General features: G+C 53.3%; 1 protein-coding gene across 1 annotated transcript in view; it reads right to left on the bottom strand.

Moving 5' to 3' along the window:
- Positions 1-355: 355 nt before the first annotated feature.
- TGM3 (transglutaminase 3) overlaps positions 356-14,294 on the bottom strand; it is a 40,353-nt gene continuing 26,414 nt past the window's right edge. The window contains exons 9-13 of the mRNA XM_046678592.1: positions 13,347-13,592; positions 8,630-8,938; positions 5,443-5,600; positions 1,453-1,586; positions 356-1,026 (exon numbers count right to left, since the gene is read on the bottom strand). Coding sequence (XP_046534548.1) covers positions 879-1,026; positions 1,453-1,586; positions 5,443-5,600; positions 8,630-8,938; positions 13,347-13,592 — 995 coding nt within the window. The 3' untranslated portion in view covers positions 356-878. The remainder of the gene's footprint in view (positions 1,027-1,452; positions 1,587-5,442; positions 5,601-8,629; positions 8,939-13,346; positions 13,593-14,294) is intronic.

Raw genomic sequence — 14,294 nt, forward strand, 5'->3', positions numbered from 1 at the left:
GCTCTGCAAATGGGCTCCATGAAGACTTGGAAGTCCCCTCTCACTCCTACGCCTGTAGAAAAGCCCAAATAGAGAGTGCTGGGTGGCACAGAGAGGGTTCCAAGCCTGCCTATAACAAGCAGCTCCCTCCCAAGGCAGGCTGAGCTAGTTTGGGACATCACATTGGAAAGTTTTCCTAAACTTGAAACATCTCCCTAGTTTTGCAACTGGAGCCACACAGAACAAGCCCACTTCCTTTGGACATCACATCACGCAGAACAAGGCCTCCCCAAGGTCATCTCGTCTCCAGAAGGACATGGCTCCAGCCCCTCTCTCTCCTCCTCCACCACCACAGGCAAAGCAGAAGTCTTGGAAAGTTGGTGCTACGCGATTGCACTTTTTAACATTTATTTTGCGTATAAGGATGCGAGTGCCATGACAGATGGCTAACCATCCCCTCCCCTCCACAGTGGCCTGAGGGAGTAGCACGAATGTCCCAACTGCAGGCTGGGGATCAGCAAACAGTCCAGACCGTCTTCTCCCTGAGCATCCATTCGGAGGGTCGCTGGGTCAGGTGCCACTCTGTCCTGCAGCATTGATGGGCGTGAGGGCTGGGGCGGGGGGGGGGGGGGGGGGGCCATGGGGCTCACAGAGCAGGCAGCCTCGGGGAGAAACAGCCAGGGAATGTGCAAAAGTGATCAAGTCACGGGCCAGGGTGAAGCCAGCCCAGCCTGAGAGTGAGGGGGGTTGTGTGCTGGAGGCTGGAGGTCCACGTCCAGGCCGCCTTGGGGGACGGAGTGGGTTTCCCAGGCTGGACAGCATGGGCAGGGGGCTCACTCCACAGGTGAGCCCTGCCTGCTCTGTGTTACCCAAGTTTGTATGGGGGCCGCATGAGCCCTTCACTCAGCCACGTCGATGGACAGCATGGCCTTGATTGCCGGGAACTTGTCGCAGGAGAAGTCAGCAAGCAGCTGCTTGGTGCCACTCCGGGTGGGCAGGATCTCAAAACGTACCCGGGACCGCTCCTTGGGGCGCAGAGCTGGCACGCTGATGGGGAAGGACACAGTAGATGGTAAGATTCACGGAGCTCAGGCTGGACAGGCCTTCTGAGGCCTCAGTCCTGCTCTGGTGGGGGCTGGACAAGGTTACTGCTCCCTCAGCTCCCTCTAGCTGCCACTTTGGGTTATGAGGCCCCTCCAGCCCTGGGTTATCCCTCAGCAGGGGAAGGTGGGGGTCCCCTGATCTTCCAAACAGGCTAAGCCCTGAGGACCAGCTCCAAGCTTTGGTGTCCTGACCTTCCCAGGAGTTCAGCTTTGGTGAACCCAAAACCAAATGCAAATGTGTACCCCTACATGCAGATTGTTGAGTTTCGAGGCTGGAGGAACTCTGTCTGCCTTGCCCGGGGGGGATCTGGGGATGCCCCCTCTGCCCCCCTCTTGCCATTCCCACTGGCTCCTCAGGCCTGAGACTCACTCAATCTTGAGGCTCCCCAGCAGCAGGCCGCTCCCCTCCACCATCAGCACGCAGTTCTTCACCGGCTCGTCCAGGGGGTTAGAGAACAGCATCTGCACGTGCACGGGCTTCTGCACCCGGACCTCATCCAGCACCTGCGGGGAGAGGGGTTGACGAGTCAGGGTCCCGAGCTGCTGTCTCACCTGCCGCTCTGTGAGAGCAAGGCAGCCAGGTGGGCAACTTGGTGATGCGGAAGATATCACTGAGAACGGAGGACCATTTATTTAGTCCTAAGTGCCAGGGACATCCAGGCAGGGGTTCCTAGGGAACTGCTATCATCCCCATGCTCCAGACAGGACGCCCAGGCTCAGAGGGAGAGGCGGCACATCCTAGTGGCTGACAGCACTTTAACTGCCCTGCTGGCGCAGAGGCCCTTTCCCCAGCTCATCAGGGAAGGGCAGCCCCCACTTCCCAGGACAGCCCACCTCCACTGGGGGTTGCTCTGAGAGTTGGGAAATGTTTCGTTCTGAACTTAATCCCAGTACTTTCCTCGAACCTCCCACTCACTGGTCCTGTTTCTTCCCTTCAAGGCTGGAGGCCCCCTCCCTGGGAGGCCTGAGCCTGCTCAGACCCTCTCCTCTGCACAGGACATCAATTCAGGCCAGTCTCCTCTGATGACACCCCAGTCCAGTGATGTCCTAAACTTCCGGAGCCCAAAGTTTCCCTACATGCACGTTGTGGTCTGGACAGGGCTCCAGCACCACACTGTTCTTGATCAGGGGCTGGAGAAGCCCAGGTTTCCAGTCAGAAAACAACCTGCTCCCAAAACAAAAACCTGTGGTTGGCCAAGAGCAGCCATGAGTGGGCAGATGTATCACCCCTCTGGGCCTCAACTTCCTCATCTGATAAATGGGCTAAGCATCCCTCCTGCCTTCCTCCCTGGGCTGGGAGGGACCCAAAGAGACCAGGGATGGGATGGCAAGAAAGCATTTTGGAAATGCAAACTGAAATCATATGGCTGGTGGATTCCTTTTCTTCTTCTTTTGAGGGTCACTATAGGTGCTGCTTTTTCTTTCTCTTGCCCCTGATCCTCACAGCAACCATTTGACAGTAATAAAGCTGCGGTTCAGATGGATTGAATACCCAGGGCCTCCTTGGTTCCAGAGCCTTTGGTCTTCTTGCTAGGCCTGCAATAATAATCTGTGCATAACTGAAACATTTTAGAGACCGTGATCTGTACATAATTTCTCCCACGGAACTCCTGTAAGGGTATGACATAACCGGAAGGGGGAAGCATAATTCTATGCCCCCGGGATGCGACAAGGCTACAGAAACAGTGCCATATTTTTCACACTGATATTCGATTTGAGATTTCCATGTATTTGTTTTTCTTTCTTTATTGCTGCTTACCACCCTGTCCTATTGCCTCAAATCTGTACCTGCATCCAAGGCAGCGGGTAAGGGCCACCAGACCCTGTGTCTGATTGTCATTTTTCATGGGCCAACGTGGAGGACATCATCACCCTTTGGAACAAAGTTCTCATTTCCTGGTCTGATTCTACAGTCTGAGGTCCTCAGTGCTAACCGCCAATCAGTGCCAGATGAGATAATGGGATTTTACCCAAATTATTATCTTTTCATAAAGATCACTCTCATGAGTTTAAAAATACGTGCCCTGCTCTGAATGAGCTCTGCATTGATTCATTCAATCAACACAAGAATGTCTTGATTCTCCGAGGCTGATGGAGAGGACAGAATGTGTTAGGAGGAAATTCACACAAAGATGCCCAAAAGAAGAAAGATTGGATGTCTTTTAAAAAGATTAAATAAGAACGCTCTCAATGGCACATTTCTAGCCTGTGTGTATGCTGATTTCCTTTCTAAAGTTATTACGGTCTCTTTAAAGACAAAACTGACTTGATATGGAAATCGCAAAGATGCAGAGCAAAGTGTTGACTGAGAGATAAAGCTATAAGGTTTGAGGACGTTGGATAAGGGAGTACAATGGGGAAAAACTACCTTCGTTTAAACACTGATCATTGAAATACAGAATGTTTTCATAACCGAGCTGGCTGCTACCTAGCATCCCTTCCCAGCCTCAGGACCGGGAATCAGCACTCGGCTGTCCATCACATGCACAGAGATGGGGCACGGTTCTTGGAAACGCCCTGGGAAGCAGGAGAGGCTTCAACATGCAGGGGATAAGCATGGAAGGACAATGAAAACCCTCGTGGGCAGGGGAAGAACGCAAGCTTGGAGCCAAGTCGCTCTGTTCCAGGCCTGTTTCTGTTTTACAAACGCTGATTAGCTTCTAAGATATTGTACCAGGGAGACGGTGACGGGCCCAGAACAGGGGGGCACCTCCCCTCGTGGAATTTACCATCTGCTATGAGACCGCAGCCAAACAATTGCACACACAAAGGTATAATTTCATCTAGAACAAATGCTGTGAAGTAAGAGGACACAGGCCCTGAGGGTGTGCAACCGGGGACCAGGCCTCACTGGGAGGGGGGTCAGGAAAGACTTCCCTGAGGAAGTGACACCCTACAAGGGAAATATTTTATTATCTCCGTAACAGAGTTGGAGCAACTGAGACTCAGAGACTCAGGGACTTAGTCAGTGTCACTGCTGATAAATGGTGGGGCCTGGATGCAAGGTTACAGGCCCAAGGTCTGAGCCACTGTCCCTCTGCTTTCCTCCAGACTGGCCATCTGGTCACTGGCTCCCTAGCCCCTGAGGTGGGGACCACCCCCCGCCCTGAAGCACAGTCCAGATCAGCCAGGGCAGTGAAAGGGCTCAATCGCAGGCTGCCCACACAGGAGCAGGTGCCCTGGGTCCCCCTGCGCCCTGTCTGAGGTCAGGAACGCCTGCAGCTTAGGGAGGGAGGGACAACTATCTGGCTTCTCTAGAAATCTGGGGCTGGTGGCATTATGACTGGGCAGAAAAACGTAATCTGCTATCTAGACAGCTGGGGCCGATGGCAGATACAGCAGATGCAGGAGGAGCCTGACCCAGGAGGCTCTCTGTGGGACCCTGTGGTCCTCTGCCCATCCATCTGCCTGTCCTGGCCTGCCAGCCTTTCACCCCTCAGAGTGGTGCTGCGTGGCTGTAGCAGCCTCCACCCTGGGCTGGGGGACAGGGACAGGCTTGGAGTCAGCACAAGTACTCCTGGCCCTGGAGCTGACGGGGGGATGCAGGCGCCCCAGGTGCCTCCTGCAGGCCTGCAAGTCCTCACATGTCAGGGCTCCTGGGAGCAGAGTCTGCAGCCAAAAGCAAGCTCTCGAAGCAGAGACAGAACCATCCTCATTCTCAACCACTGCGAAGATGGCATTACTGGCTACCGACCTGCCCAGATGCCCTGGAAAGGGCCCTGGGCTGGGAGTCCCAGGGCCTGAGGACTAGCTCTGACTCTGGCAGTAACTGGCTGTTCCTTTCTCCTCTCTGGGCCTCAGTTTACTCATGCGTGAAACAGAAGGGTATGGGAGCAGGAGACTAGGCTCCTAAGGGTCCACAATTCTGTAACCCTGGGGTCTAGAGAGTGGAGAGATGCATGTGAGTTTTGCCCATTTCTGATTTGCTCCACAAACTTGTCTGGGGCCTGGGTCATGGGCTCCCTGAAGGCAGGACCCACCCCTCGGGTCCCCTGTGATTCCTGAGCCTGGCACAGCCCAGAACACAGCAGATGCTCAGAGCTGAGTGAGACGGGCAGTGAGCTGAAGAGTCCCTCCAGCGGCTCCAGAGCTGATGTCCCCAGGGGGTCTGGAACCAGAACCAAAGAAGCCTCTGGGCAGTGTGCCTGTTCATCTCACCAGACAGGAAGCAAGGACACTGGTCTGAGCCAGAACTCTTGTCCCATCCATTTGGCAGAGGCTGGACCTGAGCTGGGCTCCGTTCTCTGCCCCTCTCAGCAGGAAAGGGCATTCCCTCTGATCTGCGACTGTGGCTCAGGGGGTCGGCAGGGCCTGCACGGGTTGGGCTGGCTGGGGAGGCACCCTTTCACCACCCCTTTACCTCCAGGGTCAGGGTGGGGTTGTCCAGGATGACGTCCCTCTCCACCACCACCTCGGGCTCGTCGGTGACCTGGCACACGGCTGTGGTCCGGATCATGTTGTCCGCCTTCAGGTACTTCTCATACTGAGCATATGAGATCTTCACGGGATGCCGTTTCTCTGGCAGGAGAAGCCAGGGGAGCAGAGTGAGAGGGAGTGGGGTTGGCTTCTGAAACCTTAAGAGCTGATGCCAAGCCAAAGCAGTGTGAGCTGGCCGGGAATATCTGTAGCCCAGGGCCTGCCTGAGCCCTCCCTGGGCCAGGCCCTGTGGGAAACATGCGCCTGTTCTGGGCAGGCTGCAGAGCAAGGGCCAGAGAGAGAGAGAGACCAGGACTCTGGCTGGCTGGTCAGACTTGGGAGCATGGGCCTGTAGGGGCTGATGCTTCCTCCCCATCCTGGAGAGTGTCAGAGAGCAAGTTTCCTTCTAAGAGGCAGGGAAGCGTCTCAATGTTCGCTGATTGCCTAACGATGATAACAATAACAACAACAACACAATCATGACTAGGAAGGGAAGCCAGGCTTGGCTGACTAAGTGCTTAGGATCCTCCCAGGTCATCCAATAGCCTGAGCTTCTATTGCAAAAGCATCCCAACCACCTCGCACCTCTGATGTCTCCTGTTTCTAAGCCATCCACATGCACCAGTCAGACAAGGCTTTACAAGTAGCTTCTTTCCCTCAAATCACGTCACTCCTCTTCCATGTCACTTCAAAGATCTCCCGTGATGCCTCGCTGAATAAAGTCCAGACCCTTCAACCTGGCCCTGCGTCACTGAGCCCCACTCGCCTCCTCCTTATAAAAACCTCTGCACCTCTCAGGGTTCCTCTGACAAAACAGGCATGTTGTCACCTCCACGCTTCCACGCACACGCTTCCCTCAGAGGGAAATGCCTTCCCCAGCTTCTCTCCACCTCTCTGGCTCCTCCCCAAGCTTCAAGGCCCATCTGGGATGCCGCAGGCCACAGGGCCCTCTCTCTCCTCTGTGGTCCAGGGCACGGCCTCCTCTCCCTCATGCGGCCATGCCTGGCAGCTTGCGGGGGCTGCCCAGCACCCAGGGTCATGTATTCTTCGCGGTAAGACTGTGAGGGGGATGCTGCCTCTGCTTTCAGTGCTGGAGGAGTTTGCCAGGCTGCCGCAAATGTGGAGACGACCGGCCCTTACATCAGTTGGTCTGACCCACTCAGACAGTGAATGTGGAGGCTCAGAAAGGGAAGGGTACTCAACAGGGTCCCCCAGAAAGTAGGTGACAGTGTTGGCCTCCAGGATCACTTCACCTGCCTCTTCCCCTCTTCCTATTTCACCCTGCTGCAGAAGTACGTTATTTTTTTTTTTTAAAGATTTTATTTTTTCCTTTTTCTCCCCAAAGCCCCCCGGTACATAGTTGTGTATTCTTCGTTGTGGGTTCTTCTAGTTGTGGCATGTGGGACGCTGCCTCAGCGTGGTCTGACGAGCAGTGCCATGTCCGCGCCCAGGATTCGAACTAACGAAACACTGGGCCGCCTGCAGCGGAGCGCGCGAACTTAACCACTCGGCCACGGGCCAGCCCCAGAAGTACGTTATTTTTTAAGCGATTTCCCTCACATGAATTACTTTTGGCCTATAAAAATAGCTCTTCCCTTGAGTTTTGAAGGTAAGTCAGAGCCAGGCAGTTGCTTCCGGTATGGGGAAGATCTCTGCCAAAATTCTGCCCGAAGACAGGTTGCTAGGGGGTGCTGCCTTCTGACAGGTGCAGCAATCTCAGTCTCTCTGCAGACAGAGTTCTTTCAAGACGGGCTGTGTAATTAAACACTTATTAGTTCCCTCTGTGAAGCAAATAGCCACCCTGCCCTTGTTACTCTGCTTTTAAGTCCAAACTTTTCATAACAGCTGGAAGGATTTTGCCAATGTGGGCACACCTGCATTCTAACCCTTCCACAGCACCAGCCTTTCTCCGCTCCACCTTGCTCCCTTCCCGTCTGTGCTACCCACGAGCAAGGAGTCACTGATCCTCCCAAATTCTCCAACCTCCAAGAAAACCCATCCCTGTCGTCAGGAGCCAGGAGACTCCACTGACCCCCTGGCAGGTGGAGGGGAACATTGGGCAAGGGTTCAAGACCTTGGAGTATATTGCAGCCCTTCCAGGGTCAGACCTGAAAATTGATTCATTGTGGGGTGGGGTGGGGGGGGGTGGAGGGTGGCATATGGGAGGGGTGGCAGCAATACAACCTTGAAGAAGGGGGGTGGCACTGGATTTAGAATCAGGACACTTAGGACTGAGACCCCGGCACTGCCCCTTACTGGCTATGACATTCAATGTTTTTGTTTGTTGGTTTTTGGTGAGGAAGATTGCCCTGAGCTAACATCTATGCCAGTCTTCCTCTAGTTTGTATGTGCGACCATACAACATGGCCACCACAGCACGGTTTGGTGAGCACTGTGTAGGTCAGTACCCAGGATCAGAACCTACGAACCTGGGGGTCACCAAAGCAGAGTGTGTAAACTTAACCACTACACCACTGGGCTGGCCCCAGCACTTAATTTTTAAGCAAGTCACAATCTCTCCAAGTCTCAGTTTCTGCCTCAGTAAAATGGGAATACTGAAATCTGTTTTTTTAAGAAGGTCAACTGAGGGCTGGCCCTGTGGCTGAGTGGTTAAGTTCGCACACTCTGCCTCGGTGGCCCAGGGTTTCGCCGGTTTGGATCCTGGGTGAGGACATGGCACCGCTCATCAAGCCATGCTGAGGCGGTGTCCCATATGCCACAACTAGAAGGATCCACAACTAAAAATACACAGCTGTGTACCGGGGGGCTTTGGGGAGAAAAAGAAAAATAAAATTAAAAAAAAAAAGAAGGTCAACTGAGGTCATACATAAGGAAGAACTCTGCACACTGTGTGGAGTGGAATATATCCATAAGGGAGATTGCATGTGTCTATTAACTGCCAAAGCTTCCCTCCTTCCTCCCCCAGGGTGTCAAAGGATTTTGGTTGGCACCGCCCTGACTTGTGCTGTACACCATGACAGCAACTTTCAAAACTTCAAAGCCCAAGGTTTAACCACAGAGGCCATGTGCTGCTCCCTAGTCAGCTGAGTCAGTTCCAATAGGAACTCTCCAGCCCCGGGATATCAGCTACCCAGATGCGCGGCACCCCAACAGCCTCCAGGATGAGTTACCTTCTTTGGGATCCAGGGATATCGTGACGGAGTCCTTCCACACCTCGTGTACGAGCGTGCCATTGTAGACGATGGTCCAGGCCGTCATGTTCACAGACACCGTCTTCACGTCGTCCGTCAGGTTTTTGAGCAACAGGGCCAGGTTGACTTCTCTGCCTACTTCCAGGATGCCAGCGACCTTGAATGTCCCAGAGATGCTGGGCGTCTGTTCCTCACTTTCGACGCTTCCCGCAGATGTTGCGCCAAACGAGGCATGGGGTTTAAGTTTTCCCAAAGCCTTTCCAAACACTTGTCTTTCCTGGCTGGAACCTGTGTGACGAGAAAAGAGAGAAGCATCTCAGGGATGCGGTGGCAACCTGGACAAAGGGCAGCGCCCCGCCTGGAAGGGCAGCCTAGGACTAAGGCTTCCGCTGCTGCTCGCAAAACGATTCTGATCTGAGCAAGGTCCGACCTCTCCAGGACTCTCTTTCATCCTCCCTAACACAAGGCTCACGGACCAATTGGTCTCTGGTGCTTCTCCATCAGCTCTAAATTGCCAAGGAGCTGCAGGGCAAGCCTCATCAGGACCCGCATAAAATTAGACCATACGGCTCGATATTTTGCTTAGACTAATTAGGTTAGATTTCTTTTTTTTTTCTGATAAAAAGTCTCCTGTGAGACTTAAAGAACAGTTAATTTTAAAATAAATAAAAATTGAGCTGAAAAAGGTTAGAAAGAGTTCATAAGCAAAAAAACCTGAAACAAGTTTATGATGTAGCATTGACTTCATTAAAAACTTTCTTCAAATTGCTTTACTGTGTTGTTCTGCCTTGTTTCCAAAAGCGCTTTGAGGGACGAAGTGGCACCGTTGTCTGCGTCAGTTGACGAGAACTTCGCATGGTTGGTATGGTTCCAAGTTATGACAAGTTTAAATTGTTGAGACAGTTCAGGTTTTAGAAACACAAAGGAGGGGCCGACCCTGTGGCCGAGTGGTTAAGTTTGCGCGCTCCGCTGCGGTGGCCCAGGGTTCGGATCCTGGGCATGGACATGGCGCTGCTTGTCAGGTCATGTTGAGGCGGTATCCCACATGCCACAACTGGAAGGACCCACAGCTAAGATGTACAACTATGTACGGGGGGGGGGGGGGGGGTTGGGGGGGAAGAAAGAGGAAAAAAAAAAAAAGATTGGCAACGGTTGTTACCTCAGGTGCCAATCTTTAAAAGGAAAAAAAAAAAGAAACACAAAGGATGGGTTTTCTGACTCCGACTGAGCTTTTGCGTGCTACTGAATGCGATGGGACAAACAGCCCCTGGGGAGTGGCTCCGATGTGCCCTGGAGATCATGGCTCTTGGGCACCAGGAGCTGAGTAACCAACTCTAAGTCTCTGAGCCACGTTGACCACACAGTCCACGTGGGGATCCCCGCGGTGACCCGTAGACAGACCCCCTGTCAGGGAGAAGGTGCTGGCCTTCCAGGAACACAGACAGAGGCACACAAAGAAGAACTGCCATGTTTAAATCTGCAGACCCTGCTTACGGCCCCCACCTTCCCCAACCAACCTGTGAAATTTCTAAAACACCAGGTGACTCACTGTAAGCCTTTAACACTTTACAGTCTATATTTTTTAATTTTTATTTTATTTATTTATTTTTTTGAGGAAGATCAGCCCTGAGCTAACTGCTGCCAATCCTCCTCTTTTTGCTGAGGAAGACTGGCCCTGAGCTAACATCTGTGCCCATCTTCCTCTATACGTGGGACGCCTGCCAAGCGGTGCCATGTCCGCACCCGGGATCCGAACCGGCGAACCCTGGGCCGCTGAAGCACAACGTGCGCACTTAACCCCTGCGCCACCGGGCCGGCCCTACAGTCTATAAAGTCTACGGACTTTACAACTCAGCCAGGCCTTTCCCATAAGTTACGTGTAACAAATGGCGGAGACCTCAGAGTCCAACTCATCCAGGCTCATCATGTTAGAATTAAGGCCCTAAGAGGAGAAGCAACTGGTCCAAGCGTCTGTCTAATCTGGGGATTAGAGGCACACAGGAGGCCAGTTGCCAGGTGTCTAGACCCACCATCCAAGCCTCCTCCCACACACCCTATTGAAAACGAGGCAGGCAGCCAGATTACCCAAGCTGATAGCTCCCGGTGGGCTGGGTTCCTTCTGGTGCCTTCCCATTCTCTTGCCAACCTGTAAGTCCACACCCACGGCTGATGTCTGTGCAGCGAGCTGAGCCTTCTGGGCCCAGGAGCTCGAAGCAGGCGTGTTTGCACACGAGGCTCAGAGCCTAGATACCTATATAGGTCACCTGCCTGGGCTTACTCACAACGAAGCTTCCTGCTGTTTTCTTCCTTGATGTTGCTATTGCACAAATGCTTAGCAACCCATTTTATGAGCTTTTTCTCCCTGGGGCCCTCAGGGACAAGCTGGCATCATTAGATAAGGAGAACTGGCCAGCAGAGGCAGGGTGATCACCTGCTGTCACGCAGAGGCTTGGGCGGTGTTGGGAATCCTATGGGGATGCCCCCAGCCTGCCCACAGCTTGGCCACTCTCCATCGCTAGGAGGTTTGGGTGGGACAGCCAGAGCCCCGAGAAGCAGAATCAAGGGGTGACAGTAAGGTAGGGAAGCCCGCAGAATCATACAGCCATGTAAGCAGGGCATTTCAAAAGTCACCTTGGGAGGTCATTATTCCAATGAGGCTGCAGATGTTCAAGCTGATAAAAATCACCGCTATTTATTGAGTCCTCACTATGTACGAGGCCCTGGCCTTGGTGCTTTATGCACACGAGCTCATGTAAATCCTACTGAAGGGGCTGGCCCTGTGGCCGAGTGGTTAAGGTCACGCGCTGCACTTTGGCGGCTGAGGGTTTCGCCAGTTCGAATCCTGGGCGCGGACATGGAACTGCTTGTCAAGTCAAGCTGATGTGGTGTCCCATATGCCACAACTAGAAGGGCCCACAACTAAAAATATACAACTATGTACCGGGGGGCTTTGGGAGAAAAAGGAAAAATAAAATCTTTAAAAAAAATCCTACTGAAGTCAGCACTGCTATTCTGACTTTACAGATGAGGAGCCGAGGGATCAGAGATGCCAAGAATGCTTCCTAAGGTCACCCAGTTATCAGTGGGAGGACTGGTGCTCACCTCCTGCCCTGGGTTATCTGTTCCCTGGCCCCAACACTTGTCTCTACATCATGACAAGTGGAAAATACTTGACCTACATCTGCCTTCCCCCCAGCCTGTGAGCACTGTGGGACACGGGCCCCATGGGCAGTGCTCTTCACTGCCTCTCCAGAGCCCGGCATGGAGCAGACTCCTGGAGGAGGGTCTCAGCACGTGTCTACTGACTGAGAGAAGGGCCATCTGACCCCAACGGCGGCAACATCCTGCACAGGCAGATGGGGGCCAAATTGAGGCCGCCAATCTCATTACCCTAGAGAGATGCCTCGAAATGTCCACAGATACCACTACTCAGAGGGGTCACCCACCTGGACGTGGAGTCAGACCCTGTCTCCTGCGCTCAGCTTTCCTCTTTTGTAAAATGCAGCCAACACCAAAGTCAGCAGGTGCCCAGAGATTCAGGGTTTGCTTCAGCGGGGACTGAGGGCACCTTTATGAGAGCACTTTTCTTGACCCCCTCAGAACCAACTGTGAGGATCAACTGAAACAACTCTTTCAAAAATGAGTGAGGGGCCAGCCCAGTGGCACAGTGATTAAGTTCGCACGTTCTACTTCGGCAGCCTGGGGTTTGCTGGTTCAGATCCCGGGTGTGGACATGGCACTGCTTGGCATGGCATGCCATGCTGTGGTAGGCGTCCCACATATAAAGTAGAGGAAGATGGGCATGGATGTTAGCTCAGGGCCAGTCTTCCTCAGCAAAAAGAGGAGGATTGGCGGTAGATATTAGTCAGGGCTAATCTTCCTCAAAAAAAAAAAAAAATGAGTGAAATGTTGACCCCATGAAGGAGTGACTGTGACCTGCCAGAACAAGCATTAATTTACTTTGGCTATTTCTGAAAATGAACATCACCTTCCAGTGTAGAACCTCCATCACCACCGAGGATCCTCAGAGAGAGAGGTTGCTGAGTCTAAAAGCAACTTCCGAAATAGCACAACAAAAGTAATTTGGGTTAAAGGTGGCCTTGCAGCAACCAGCCCGCCAGGTGACTCCAGGAGGACCAGCATTCACGAGGATGCTTAGGATTCCAGGGACTCGGGGTTCTCCTCACGACATAGTCCCACCTCATCTGGCTCCTCGCAGGCCTCTGATGCGCACAGGCACAGGCCCATGTCCGCGGGGACTGTGTCTATTTCTTTGTTCAGATAGTGTTTCCTGCTTGTATTTTTTGGAGGCTAGGGGAGTGGACTGACTGAGACATTTCTCCTAAAGTCCTTGGGGCCTCTCATGGGGGCCGTTTCTCCCCGTAATGTTCAGTCACAGTGCTGTCACCCCAGTTGTGCAACTGGCAAAGGGACACAGCTGGAGATGAGCTGGACTGCCAGTTGCCTGTGCCCTGCCCCAAACTTCCACCAGCACCGCGTCTGCCTGCGATGGTTCTGTCCCCACTGGAAATAGTCTGGGAAGTTGGGTGTTAGGTGCCTGGGGAGCGGTCCTGCCATTCAGGCAGAACTGGCTGAGAATGCGTCAGGAACGGGAGGAATTTTCCCTTCTCCACCCTCAAAGCTGTCTTTCCACGATCAAGCCGTGGGTGGCACCGCCCGTCAGCGCCCCTCCTACCTTCTGGGTACTTGTACTTCTCGGTGACGTCCACGCGAGAGCTGCTGCCCACCGCTTTGGTGCTGATGTACTTGCCGACGCTGCGAGAGTCCGAGGAATTCTGCTTCTGGGTGCCGGTGTAGGCATCGTAGATCCAGGTGATGCGGTCGGCATTAACCTCCGCGAAGACGAAGGGCATGTCGAAGTCCTTGTCCACGTCGCCCTCTCGGACACCAAAAACGGAAGCCGGGCCGCACTGGAACACCCCTGGTGGCCAGGGTGCAGGGTTGGATGCATACCAAAGCCAGGCAGGACTGAAACAGCCCATCCCTGGGCCTGCTCCTCTGGGGGTCGCCCACAACCGCTCAACTCCCCTGACTCTACCCCGCCAAACTCCTTCAGCCCCGACAGTCTGCCCCCGCATTTGGCACTCAGCAGAAACCGTCCTGGGTTATTGCTATCCTCTGCAAGGACACCCTGGTCAGACTCCACCTCCACAGAAGGCCAGCCCAACCCTGTATTCTGTGAGTGCGGAATTCCTGGTTCCTAAAGAGGAAAGTCTTGCTTTCTTGAGCTCAGGGCTGCTTCTTTTCTACCCTTGCAAACCATCCTTCCTGAATCATTGCCCCCTATTCCTGGAAGACTTTCCCAAACACCCAGCCCACAGGGGTTTCTTGCTCCTCTGAGCTCCAAAGCCCTGAACATCACCTCCCTCTGTAGCTCTCAGCATAGGTACCTCTGATAGATAGAGCGATAGATAGATGGGTGGATGAATGGATGGATGGGCAGGTGGGTAGGTAGATGGATGAACAGATGGATGGATGGATAGACAGAGATACAGACACAGACATAAATATACAGATACAGTTTCATTCCTGAAGTGCCCAGCTGAAAAAAGGAAGGGGCAGCATAATAGAAAGAAGAGTGTTATTCCATTTGTGTTAACAAAACAAATAAGCAAAAAAGATA

This window comes from Equus quagga, chromosome 12 (assembly GCF_021613505.1).
Source record: "Equus quagga isolate Etosha38 chromosome 12, UCLA_HA_Equagga_1.0, whole genome shotgun sequence".
Taxonomy (NCBI): domain Eukaryota; kingdom Metazoa; phylum Chordata; class Mammalia; order Perissodactyla; family Equidae; genus Equus; species Equus quagga.